Raw genomic sequence first — 13,715 nt, 5'->3', positions numbered from 1 at the left:
TTAAATGTAAGTTTAATATTGGATATTCTAGATTTGCAACCTTTAGTGAGGAAAAAGGAGGAGAAAAATCTATATTTGTTTCTAGAAAGGATGAAAATTAATACAGGTGGTCCTCATTATCTGTGGGGGCTCCGTTCTCAGCAGCAACCACGGATAACAAAACCGTGGATAATGAGACCTTGAGGAAATGGGAATTGGGGAGTTAGGTTCTTGGAGGTGAAAACAGGCTTAAAAGGGCAGAAATAAGAGAAATAAAGCACCGTACTGTGCTCTCCAGGTCTCCAACTGTCCACCAAAGCCACCACAAACTCCCAATTCTGCTGATTTTCCATGAAAAGTCAGAGTGGGTTTTTGTTTTTGTTTTAAAGTAAGAGCCACAAAATGGCTCTGTTGAGCATGATGGTGGCCGGAAGTTACCTTGGAAGTCATTTCTGACCACATAGGAACTGTGAACAAGCGAATTTTAACTATTTTTAGAACCACATATAATGAGGTTGGGTCTCCCATGCCCGGCCGTGTATAAGCGAAACTACGGAAGATAGGATGCACATCCGTTTTCTAGAGCAAGCAAGTGATGAACCATATGAACCTTGAGGCTGAAAATTGTTCCTGGCTACCATCTATGTCTTCATAGCACAAAACTGCAGTATTGCAGATCCTTACTCAGAGTATAAACAATAAAGATAAGATAAAGGGAAATAACAAGAAAAGGAAAGTGGTGAACAGACAAGCTAGAATATTTATGTGAGCCAACATGACATCACACTAGACAACAGCGTGGTGTAGTGGTTAGAGTGCTGGACTTGGACCATGGAGACCCGAGTTCAAATCCCCATTCAGCCATAAAACTAGCTGGGTGACTCTGGGCCAGTCACTTCTCTCTCAGCCTAACCTACTTCACAGGGTTGTTGTGAAAGAGAAACTCAAGTATGTAGTACTCTGGGCTCCTTGGAGGAAGAGCAGGATACAAATGTAATAACAACAACAACAACAACAACAGAACTTCAAAGGCTGAAAGTGGTAATCATCTGGGTATATCTATGACTTACACACAAATAATAATAAAGAATGATAATGAATCCGTTTAGCACTATTGAATTATTTGAGCAACTCAAGCTATTCTACATTTTGGGGGAGAGTAAATGCCTTAAGTCACTGGCCAAATCCATCTAGGAATGATTTCCTTCCAGATTTTTATACTGCTGTCAGTTGACTCATGAGTAAGACCTGCCAACTGAGTATATAAGTGTTGCGTTAAAAAGAAAAGAAAAGATGATATTTTCTGTTGTGTAACCCCCAAAACTGGCCATCTCCAGTGCTTTAGGAGAAGGTAAACAACTTACAGATATTAAAGGGAGTGGGGATTCAGTAATTGCCATTATGGAACCACCATATTCCATAATGGGTGGAATCAGCCACAATACAGAATTCCATAAATTACAAAAGTGGACAGCTTTAAAGACACATCACATGCCCTTTCCAATTTCTAACAATAGCCTTTTTATACATGTACTCACACGAACAATGTGAACACCAGAACTTCTTCCGTCTGCAACACTCAAGGCAACATTGCCCTGGCTGCCATGCAGATCCCTAGAGCTGCCATAGTGAAAGCTGCTAACTGGAGCATAATTGGAATTAAAGGACCTAGACAGCATGCTCTGAATAAAGAGGGGATAGATAACACAGAGATTAGTGCAGCATGCATAACTCACGAGACACATTATACACAGACTCAGTACAGACACACACACTGCATATCGTGCAAAAATCAATACCATGCACTCAAAGGGCAGCACCCATGGTGAATACAAAAATCTTAGTGACACACCATGTGATCTCATTTACGGTGAATTGAACATGCAGCCTGACTTAGGGGACATACAAAATACATGACAGCAAGCCCAACCAAACATACATGTGACTCAGGAAAACAGACGTCACATTTTTAATACTGTCAACATATCTTATGGGCATTAATGCTTATGGAAAAGAACAGAGAAGTACACTTTTCTGGGGGGAAAATATTCCTAGTAGAAATATGGGTTAGAACCCCAAAATGCCCTTCTGCTAGCAGAAAGTCTCTTCCGCTCATGGAAGTGCTGTCTCTGGCCTAGCAAAAGTGCATGGTGTGACAAAAGTGACCCCAAATCCAGAGAAGTTCTTCTGTTTGTGTAAGACTTTGCACAAGCTCTTCTCAAAGTCTTTTAATGGTCCATTAGCACTGATGTGCTGTAGCCTGCATCTTCGTTATTCACTTTGTTTTCTTTCATATTCCAATGCAACCCACATTATACTGTGGTGCTGCACTGCAAAAAGTCTCCCACTAGCATCTGTACAAAAGTTTCCAGACAAACACATTTTTTAGTTTCTGCTCACGAATGGGGACAATTTTAAAGACTCTTTCCTGGTCTTTCAAAAACCAGCACAAAATGTAGCCTATTGAGAAGTTTTATATTCTCTCTGTCCATTCAGTGAACAAAAAGTAATATAGCATGTAAGTTGTTTTTTTAAAAAAAATCTTAATGCAAGTGATAGCAATTTCCAGTACTTCTTTTAATAAGTATAACATTGGTTTAAGTAACCATCTTTTATCACAGATCTTTACAATTAATGAATGCAAACAGCCTTCAGAGTAGTGCAAATGTAGCTGACAATAAATGAATTGGATATGTTCTGAAAATATATTCAAAATATAATCACAGTCCTGAAATGTTTGCTGTAATAGTAGATGTTAAAGGGGAAATCATCAAAAATAAATACTCAGGCTGCTATCCTGTGCACTCTTAGTGCCCATTCTGACATTATGTCAGCTACTAGAAATGACACAGTTATTTCTGAGACTACTGTGACCCCTTCCTAGGAACACTGAGATGAGAAAGAGCCACTCTGTGAACTCCTCCTCCGTGGCCCGGGGTTTCTGATTCAACCAGAGTGGTGTAGAAAGGAGGCATGCTGCAGTGGCTCTTACAACGTTAAGTAAAGTCAGAAGGGAGCTTTACTTGGTACTAACTTCCACCGGAATCAAGAAATAACAGTCAAGTACTGAGCCACCTAATGGTGCAGTGGGGAAATGACTTGATTAGCAAGCCAGAAGTTGCCAGTATGAATCCCTGCTGGTATGTTTCCAGACTATGGAAAACACCTAAATCGGGCAGCAGTGATATAGGAAGATGCTGAAAGGCATGATCTCATACTGCATGGGAGATGGCAATGGTAAACCCCTCCTGTATTCTACCAAAGACAACCATAGGGCTCTGTGGTTGCCAGGAATCGACACCGATTGACCTTTACTTGCATTTTAGAATTACAGTGCCATTGCTTAAAACAGTCATACGCCCAGTAGATATCAATGTAACTTCAAATAAAGTAGTATAAACTCAATCATTCCATGAGCAATTTCAGAGATTCTAAAAAAGTCCTTGGCACCTGAAAGACTGACAAGTTTATTGTATGATACATATGTCTGAAGACTTAAAGCCTACTTTGCAGGAACCTACATTCCAAGTTAAACCTTCCTAGTTGGCGGGGAGGAGCAGAGGAACATAGGAAATTGCCTTCTACTGAGTCAGACCATTGCTCTGTCTAGCTCAGTATTGTCTACTACACAGACTGGCAAGCAGCTTCTCCAAGGCTGCAGGCAGGAGTCTCTCTCATCCCTATCTTGGAGATGCCAGGGAGAGAACTTGGAACCTTCTGCATGCAAGCATGTAGATGCCCTTCCCAGAGCAGCCCCATTCCCTAAGGGGAACATCTTACAGGGTTCACATATGGTCTTCCATTCAAATGCAAACCACGGTAGACACTGCTAATTTCCATTAACTAACTTCTTTTTTGCTTGTTTCTGACACAATCCCTTTAATCCCCAGTTAAAAGAATCTCTAATAGCAAGGTTAAGAAAGACTGTTTGATTGAGACCTAAAAGAGCTACTTCTAGTCAGACTCAATTGGACCAACAATCTTACTCAGTATATGCCAACTCAATAGGCTCACACATCTGACAAAGCATGTTCTATGGAAGTTTATGTCACAATTGGCCTTAAAGGTATCACAGGATTATTTATTTTTGTAATACAACCAGCAAACATTGCCACTCTTCTGAAATTTGTCCTTATAAATGTAATTCAATTATCTCATCACTCTGGTATTCAAAGCTCATAAAATCATGTATGAAGTGTGAGATCCACAGCCAGATGGAGATGCAGGCTAAGGCTATGCTGGAAAGGCCATAAAAATCAATATGAACTTACAAGAACCTTAATACAAGCACTATTTTGTTTTAAAATGTACCAAGTGTATAAGTCAGGGGTGCACAACCCAAATAACCCAGTGGGCTGGAACCACCCATAATGTAGTGTGTGGAGACCAAGATCAATGTTGAGCACATTAATGATTACATTAACTATTAAATATAAAGGAAAGCATTAAAAATATTAATCAACTGAATTATTGGTTACCCACAGCATGAGAGAAGAGGCTGCTAGCAACCCTCCTTCCTTTCTTCCATGCATTTTCAAAGGTTAACTTTGGAAGGGGGCTTACCCCCACCAGGGCCATGGGGCAAAGCAGCATTTTGCACCTCACCTCAGGCACCACAAAACTTTGGGCCACCCCTGGGGCCAGAAAAAAGTCCCTGCAGGTCAGATCTGGCCCCCGCGCCTTATGTTGTGCAGGCCTGGACTAAGCCCTTGACAATCATTCCAGCTGCCTTTACAATCATTGGCTAAATCATTGGCAGCAGAATTAGGTTTACCTCTTAATGTGCAGCTGGGTAGACAACTACCTAAACATTTCCCCTTACTTCTCTGGAAACAGGTGGCAGACTTCCTCTCTTTTAAGTGACAGCTAAAATTCAAAGCAAAAGCCTAGAATATTCCTGAGGGGATCAGGACACATCAGCACTTCCTCCCCCACACAACAGTGGCTATGGCCCTGTTTAGCAAACAGATCTGATAAATTAAAAGGGTATTCAGGCTCTTACATAGGAAGACAACTCACTCTGTGAAGCTGGGTTTGAGTACTTTGGCCTAAATTCTGTATCTACCAGTTTCACATATGGAATTTATTATCACTGATGATGTGACCTTTACTGAATTCATTCTCAATAGGGTTTCATTTAAAATAACTACTGATGAATCCAATGAATACATAGAAGAGATAACCGCACCCATCATACTACCGGAACTAGAAATAAAATGCCCTATAGTTGCTCTTTTGTATGTAAAATATTCCTTTTCAGTAAGCTCTTCTGAAGGGCACCATTACAAATGAGAAGACTGGTGTTTCCAACATAATGAAGTTAAACATTAAGAACAATTCAAGAAGTGAGACTTGTTTCTGAAGTCAAGGTCAGCTATGTCGTCATAGCTTTATGATGTTAGTTAATAAGGCATCATAACTTAAAGCAGAATATGTATCTGCGCAACCACACAGGTGCTTTCCACACATTATCCTAGTGGTACAATCACCACCAGGAAAACCTTCATTTTTAGAGTGTTTTCCTGGTGTGGTTCAAACAAACCTGAATCATGTGGCTACTGCTTCAAAATGTGTCAAGTGGCACTAAATTTGCCTTCTCAACAATAACCATACTAAATCACACCACAGAGGAAGTATATAAGAACTACAGACCTAAACAAAATTAACTCCCATATAGCTATTATACGTATCACACAATGCAACTAATAACTGCAGTCCATTGTCTAAACAGACTTATTTCCAAGATGCAGAGAATCTTCACTCTGATCACAAAAAACACTCAAGTGCAGCCTTTTAAAGTGGTGTGAAACATATGATCACTAGGAAACAGCAATCTAAGCAGCAGTGTCTTGTATCCACATACAAGTAATTTAATACAAAACCGCCTCATTGGAACAGTCAAACATTCTTTCTTCAAGAGCAGTCAGCCAGATTGCCCGGGAAAGCTCACAAGCAGGACACAGTGGTGTTAACCATCTCTAGCATTTGAATAATGATATGTATATTGTCCCTGAACATTAAGTGTAATGGACAAAACATTGCAGTGTTTTCCCCCTGCCCAAAAGGAAAACAATGGTTATATATTTATATTTTATCCTAGCTTTTAACATCAAATTTCTTATATCTGGAAGCATAGTTTGGAGGACATGTTTGGAGTGTAGGTCCCTTTGGGGTAAGAAAATAGTTGCCACCTGGCTTGTAATGGATTTTCTACTACTGCATATAAACCAAACACAGTTCAAGGTGTTCTAACAGTGGGAACAACTATACCAGCAAAGCACTCCAACTCAAGTTAAACTTGTTTTTCTTTTTAAAAAAATTAATTGGATTTTCTTATTTAAGAACATGTTAATAAAATACAAGAGAACACAAGAACAGCCCTGCTAGATCAGGCCCAAGGCCCATCCAGTACAGCATCTTGTTTCACACAGTGGCCAACCAGATGCCTTCGAGAAATCCACAGGCAAAAGGTGAGGGCATGCCCTCTCTCTTGCTCCCCTGCAATTGGTATTTACCTTGCCTCTGAGTCTAGTTGACACTTTCAATGAGTGTCCCCCACAACCCTAAGATCTCTCTCCTGGTGAGTCACTGACAGCTCAGACCCCATCAGTGTATATGTGAAGTTGGTTATTTTTGCCCCAATATGCATCACTTTACACATTGAACCACATTTGCCATTTTGTCACTCACTCACCCAGTTTAGAGAGGTCCTTTTGGAGCTCCTCACAATCTTTTGGATTTCACTACCCTAAATAGTTTAGTGTTGTCTGCAAATTTGGCCACTTTGCTTGTTACCCTAACGTCTGGATCATTTATGAATAAGTTAAAAAGCACTGGTCCCAGTACAGATCCCTGGGGGATCCCACTTCTTACTTCCCTCCATTTAGAGAACTGTCCATTTATACCTACCCTCTGTTTCCTGTCCTTCAACCAGTTACCAATCCACACATGAACTTGTCCCCTTATCCCATGACTACTAAGTTCACTCAAGAGCCGCTGGTGGGGAATTTTTTCAAAAGCTTTTTGGAAGTCCAAGTATACTATGTCAACAGGATCACCTTTACCCACATCTGTTGACTCAAGTATGCTTTCAATCAATTTACCTGGCACAGAAGTTAAGCTAACCCATCTGTAATTTCCCAGATCCTCCCTGGATCCCTTTTTGGCAAATGCAGATACATAAGCTGCTCTCCAGTCCTCTGGTACACAGCCTGATTGTAGGGACAAGTTACATATTTTTGCTAGGAGATCAGTAATATCACATTTGAGTTCCTTCAGAACTCTTGGGTGGATGCCATCTGATCTGGCCCTGGCAATTTGTTACATTTTCATTTTTCAAGACAGTTTAGAACATTGTCTCTTGTCAACTCAAATAAGCTGAATTGTATCCCACTATGGTTACTGTTCCTCAATGGTTCTACAACTCTGACATCTCGCACCAGGTCCTGTGCACCTTTCAGGATTAAATCTACGGTTACCTTCTCTCTGGTTTATCCTCCAACTGTATGAAGGCAGTGTTATTTAGCATGTCTAGAAATCTGTCCTCTCTAGCAATACCTAAACCTGAATTTGCCCAGTCTATGTGAGGTTAATTTAAGTCACCCATTATTACAGCTCTGTTGCTCTTTGACATCTCTCTGATTTGCTTATTCAACTCCAGGTAACTCTCAGCATTTTGATCCAGAAGGCAACAGCACATCCCTAGTAACACATTTCCTTATAGTCCTCATATCAATAATCTAGACCCATTTCAAACTGGCTTTAAAGCAGGCCGTGGGGTTGAGACAGCCTTGTTCGGCCTGACGGATGAATCAGAGAATCAACAGTGTGACTCTGTTGGTTCTTCTGGATCTCTTGGCAGAGTTCAATATCATCGACCATGGTATCCTTCTGGATTGCCTGGGGGAGTTGGGGATAGGAGGCACTGCTTTGCAGTGGTTCCACTTCTATATCTCAGGCAGATTGCAGATGATGGAGCCTGGCGATGGTTGCTCTTCGAAACAGAAGCTATTATATGGAGTCCTTCAGGGCTCCATTCTGTCACCAATGCTTTTTAACATCTACATGAAACCACTGGCCGAAGTTACTGGGAGATTTGGTACAGGGTGTTACCAGTATGCTGATGACACCCAAATCTATTTCTCCTCCTCCCCCTCCCCCTCCCCCTCATCATGAAATGGCTTTCATTCCCTAAATGAATGAAGGCTCCAGGCACTGCCTAGAGATTTCTATATCAGGTGGTATAGACATTAAAATGAAATGAAATGAAATGAAATGAAATGAAATGAAATGAAATAAGAGCCCTTGGGCAGTAATGGGTTGGGTGAGGGACAACAAATTGAAGCTGAATCCAACCAGGACAGAGGTGCTCATTGTGGGGGATCGGAATTTGAGGGATGAGTTAGATCTCCCTGTCCTGGATGGGGTTACACTCCCCCAGAAGGAACAGGTACGAAGCCTGTGAGTGCTTTTGGATCCAGGCCTCACAGGTGAAGGCTATGGCCAGGAGCGCTTTCTGTCCACTTAGGCTGATTCAACAGCAGCGTCAATTCCTTGAAGAGAATGATCTCAAAACAGTGGTGCATCAGTTGGTAACCTCCACGCTTGACTATTGTAATGTGTTCTACATGATGCTGCCTTTGTATGTAGTTCAGAAATTTCAGTTAGTTCAAAATGCAGTAGCCGTACCGGTCTCTAGGATAACCTGGAGAGACCACATTATGCCTGTTCTCAAACAGTTAAACTGGCTGCCAATGTGTTTCTGGGCAAAATACAAAGTGCAGTTTGTTACCTTTAAAACACTGAATGGCTTAGGTCTGGGTTACCTTTAGAGAGCGCCTTTTTCTGTATGATCCCCATCACACGCTGTTGTCATTTGGAGAGGTCTGCCTCCAGTTACCACCGGCACGTCAGGTAACGACTTGGAACCGGGCCTTATTTATTTATTTATTTATTTGATTGCTATGCCGCCCTTCCAAAAATGGCTCATGGCGGACTACACAGAGATATAATAAATAAATAAGATGGATCCTTGTCCCGAAAGGGCTCACAATCTAAAAAGAAAAATAAGATAGACACCAGCAACAGTCACTGGAGGTACTATGCTGGGGGTTGATAGGGCCAGTTACTCTCCCCCTACTAAATAAAGAGAATCACCACATTAAAAGGTGCCTCTTTGCCAAGTTAGCAGGGCTTTTCTGAAGGTACTCTTGGCCTATGGAATGCACTCATGGCAGATATCCGTAGTTTGGGTTCATTGTTGGCTTTCAAAAGAGTCCTAAAGGCTTACTTGTTTGGCCTGGCCTTACAAGGTTTTAAAATTGCTTTAAAGTGTTTTTAATTGGTTTTAAATGGCTCTGAACCATTTGTTTTTATATTGTTTTAACCTGTTTGTTTTAAATGCTGTCTGTAGTAGTATTTTACCTGTTGTGTACCGCCCAGAGCCTTTGGATGGGGTGGTATAGAAATGTAATAAATAGAGATAGATAGATAGATAGATAGATAGATAGATAGATAGATAGATAGATAGATAGTGTTACCCATAATGATTTTATTGAAAACTCCGGTACTCCTAGGTTTTCTAGCTTCTTGGATTCTATCCCTTCTTTAACATACAGTGCTACTCCACCCCTAACCCTCCCCTTCTTGCTTTCTGTAGAGCTTGTATCCAGGAATAACAGTGTCCGCTGGTTCCCACCAGGTTTCCATTATGCCCACTATCTCTATGTTTTCATTAGTAACCAAGGACTCCAGCTCGCCTATCTTGGCTCAGAGACTTCTGACATTGGTATATATACACCTAGTCTCTTACCAGGCATTGGCGTGTACTATCTCCCTTATGGTTACTTTTTGACCAGCTGTCATGTGTTTCTGTCTGCTTCTACTCCCGGTTGTACTCTGTCCCCATCTGGTTTATCTGAAACATTTGTACCCTCGCGCCGAATTTTGCTTGCCGAACCAGATACCACCCAGTTCCTGTCAGCAATCCCCAGGCATCATTTCAAATGCTGCTCTGCAACATTTTTTGTTTTTAAGCACTAGCGGTCTGGTTCCACCTTGGTTCAAGTGGAGCCCATCCCCTTTCGTACAGGCTTTGCTTGCCCCAAAATGTATCCCAGTGCCGAACAAATCTAAACTCCTCCTCCCGACATCACTGTCTCATCCATGCATTGAGACAAGTTTTGCCTGTCTTGCTGACCTTGTGCATGGAACAGATAGCACTTCAGAGAACGCTACACTGGGGGTTCTGGACTTCAATATGCTGCCTAGCAGCCTAATTTGGATTCCAGGACCTCCAGACTAGATTTCCCAACATCTGTGGTACTGATGATAGCTGACTCCTCCCCAGCATTGTCTAACAGCCTATTTAGATGCCCCGTGACATCCACAACTTGTGCACCAGACAGGCAAGTCATCATGCAGTCTACATGCAGGTCACAAATCCATCTCTCTATGCCCCTAAAAATCAAATTACCCACTACTAGGAGGCCCCCAACCCCCTTGGGGAGTATCCTCTATGTGAGAGAATATGGGTGCATCACTGAAGGAAAGGATCCCTTCTAAGGGAGTATGCCCCTCTTCTTCAGACTGATGTCCTCCTTCGCTGAGACCTTCATTCTTCATGACAGCAGAGGATCTGTGAGCCTGGGAGTAGGATGCCTCTATCACATTCCTGAGGGTCTCATCCACATACCTCTCTGCCTTCATGAGCTTCTCCAAGTCGAACACCTTGGCTTTGAGGGAACCAACTGCTCCCTGAGAGCCAGGAGCTCTTTGCACCAAGCGCACACCCACGACTTCTGCCCCTCAGGCAGACAGTCATACATGGCACACGGCTCCGTTTTTTATCGCTTAGCCCAGCGCCAGTTCCCAGCCTGGCCAGGAATGTGTCTCCCTGCCATGCTTGGACCACAGCACTTGCTGGGAATTTGTTAGGAAATGGGGGGCTCCTCCCGTTTCCAAAAAAAACGTGCCCGGTTTTGATGTCAGATGCAGGGGGCGGGGCGGGAGACCACCCGGGTGGTGGGCAAACACAGGCCACCGCTGGCCTCCCTACAGGCCTGACACCTGCAGCTAATCCCCCACCCAAACCAACTGCCCTGTCAAAAACACAAACCTCTAACCAGCCAGAAATCAAACCCTAGTAAAGACTAGCCCTAACAAACTTAGCTTGTCCTTTCCCCCTTGTTTAATTTTTGTGTGTGTGTTTGCTTGCTTGCTTATTGTCTTCTTTAGGAGAAAAACCAAACCTTTGCTGCCTCCCCTAGTCTGAGCCTTGTCTCCTTAAGAACTGCTTTCTTACTCAGGAGCTGCTTCTGATACTAAATTACTCATTTAAAAAAAGAACATAGTTAAAATAAAATTTCATCTAAACATGCTATATCTACACTCTTAAAAATTAATTAATGGCTCTCTCCTAAACACTGATTTACCTACCAGCACAGGCATTCATTTCAGTTTCATCTCTTGAAAATGGTTCTGTTCTACCCAGCACTGCCTAATTACCACCAGTTTTTGTTTCTGGAAATTTCTGGTTATTTAGTTTTTGTACAAAGACACAGGTTGTATAGTAGGATTATTGTTTGTGGAGGAGTTAAGATGGTATGGAGCATTGGTTACTCACCGTGAAGGCTCCTTCTTGCTGCTGAGTCCAAGGGCTTCTCACGTGAAGGTTATGTGTCCCATGTGTCTCTAAAAAGGCAGGACTATTATTATTAGATTGGACTTTTTAAGACTGGGAGGAGCAAACCCAGCTCAGCTTCTTTACGGCAAAAGGCAACAAGCACCTCAAGGAAGAAAAATGCACTTCAACTAGGAAAAAAAATGCCCCCAAAATGGCTGGAACTGTCTATCCTACTAAAAAGACAAAACTCAAAAAACCACAGGACAAGTTCCCAGGCAGTGTACTGCAGGCTGCAGAAAACAAATAAGGATAAAAAGGTTATGAAGCAGATTTCAAAAAGAAAAAAGAGGGTATACTACCCCAAGCTCCCTGGAAAGTATGTGCTCATGGCAAAGGGCGGGTTGAGACACCCTTGGACTCAGCAGTAAGAAGGAGCCTTCATGATTAGTAACCAACACTCAATATTGTCTGAACTCCTACCAAACGAACCAAATCTGTTCCTCCTCCACAAACTCCAATCTGTAGTGCCTAGTAAACGTGGAATGGGGGCCTGCCAGGTAGCTGCCCTACAAATATTCTTGACAGGAGCATTTGTAGAAAAAGCTGCAGACGCAGCCCTCATGGAGTGAGTGAACACTTTAGTGCGTGCCCTGAGGTTTTGTGACTCATAAGCTAAGGCTATGCATACTTTTAACCAGCTAGCTATAGAGGAAGGTGTGACAGGTTGGCCCATAGAACGTGGCACAAAGGCAGGGGCGTAACAAGGCTGGAGTGGGCCCAGAGACAAAATTTTAAAATGGGCCCCTCGCTGATACACACACTTCACAATATACAGTCATGTGACTTGCCTCTGGGGGGGGGGGCCTCGAGGCATGGGGGCCCCCAGGCAGCCGCCTCCCCTTGCCTAATAGTAGTTACACCCCTGCACAAAGGAAACCAATAGGAACTCCGAAACCCTAATGTGCTTTATCCTTTTAATGTACACCTCAAGGTATCTGTGAATGTCTAGCTTGTGCCAGGCCTTCTCTGCCTGGTGAACTGGCTTAGGGCATAAGGATGGCAGAATGACATCCTGTGAAATGTGAAAAGGAGATGCCACTTGAGGCCAAAAAAAGGGGTCTGGGATGAGTTTAACTCAGTCTGCAGAAAAAATACAGAGGTTTTTGTGTACAGACAAAGCCCTGACTCAGACACACTGCGTGGTGAGGTAATGGCCATGAGGAATGCCAATTTGAAAGCAAGTATTTGAAAGCAAGTATGTAATCATGGACACAGGCTCAAAGGAGATACCTTGAAACACTTTTAGGACAGTATGTAGTTTCCAAGTAGGAAAACAATGGACCATTGGAGTGAACAAGGGAGTAGCACCCTTTGGGAAATATTTCAGGTGAGGATGGTGTTGCATGGATCATTTCAATGTCCCTGAAATGAGGCCCACCAGAAAGGCAGCCTGGCATTTCAAGGTATTCACAGATAGCCCCTGGCCCAGCCATTCTTGCACAAACTGTAGCAGATGTTCCATGGTGGCCGACCCCAATGACAGGTGTTGCAAAGAGGTCCACTTTTGGCTGGCCAAAGCATTCCAATATTAGTTGGAATGTTTTCGGATTGAGATGCCTTTCCCCTGGAAGCAGTTCTGAGCAACTCAGCCAGTCCGCCACCATGTTCAGGTCTCCTTGCACATGATAAGCTGCTAGAGATGCTACATGGTGTTCTGCCCATTGGAAAAGCAGGTCCATTTTTGCTTGGACCTGGTTGGGAGTATGCTACTCTTGACTCATTACGTTTTGCATCTCATGTGGCTATGGCATCGGTGGTAGCTCACCGCAATTTATGGCTAAAGTACTGGCAGGTAAATGCTGCTTCAAAAACCAACCTTACCACTGTCCCCTACAATGGGGGGAAACTGTTGGGGACGTGGCATTGAAAGACATTTTAGTGGAGTCCAGGGATAAAACGAAATCCATGCCCTCCTCATCCAAGGAGCAGGACTGCCTGCAGGGGAGGTGCTCCTTTCAGTCCTTTCGTTCCTTTATGTCTTCCTTTGAAGGCAGACACGAGCTTAAGATCCCAATGCCACTATTGGGGCAGATCTAGGATAACAAGACAGGGC

At 42.9% G+C, this 13,715-nt stretch overlaps 1 protein-coding gene across 4 annotated transcripts in view; it reads right to left on the bottom strand.

The window, feature by feature from the left end:
• ERBIN (erbb2 interacting protein) overlaps positions 1–13,715 on the bottom strand; it is a 190,442-nt gene that overhangs the window by 21,092 nt on the left and 155,635 nt on the right. For 3 of the 4 annotated variants that reach the window (XM_053296275.1, XM_053296274.1, XM_053296277.1), the window contains one exon: positions 1,518–1,661. The exons of the other annotated variant lie outside the window; for it this stretch is intronic. In XM_053296275.1, coding sequence (XP_053152250.1) covers positions 1,518–1,661 — 144 coding nt within the window. The remainder of the gene's footprint in view (positions 1–1,517; positions 1,662–13,715) is intronic. 4 annotated transcript variants of the gene reach the window in all.

This window comes from Hemicordylus capensis, chromosome 2 (assembly GCF_027244095.1).
Source record: "Hemicordylus capensis ecotype Gifberg chromosome 2, rHemCap1.1.pri, whole genome shotgun sequence".
NCBI classification, from domain to species: domain Eukaryota; kingdom Metazoa; phylum Chordata; class Lepidosauria; order Squamata; family Cordylidae; genus Hemicordylus; species Hemicordylus capensis.
Note: the sequence above shows the minus strand (reverse complement) of the source record. Positions and strands in the feature narration are given on the sequence as shown.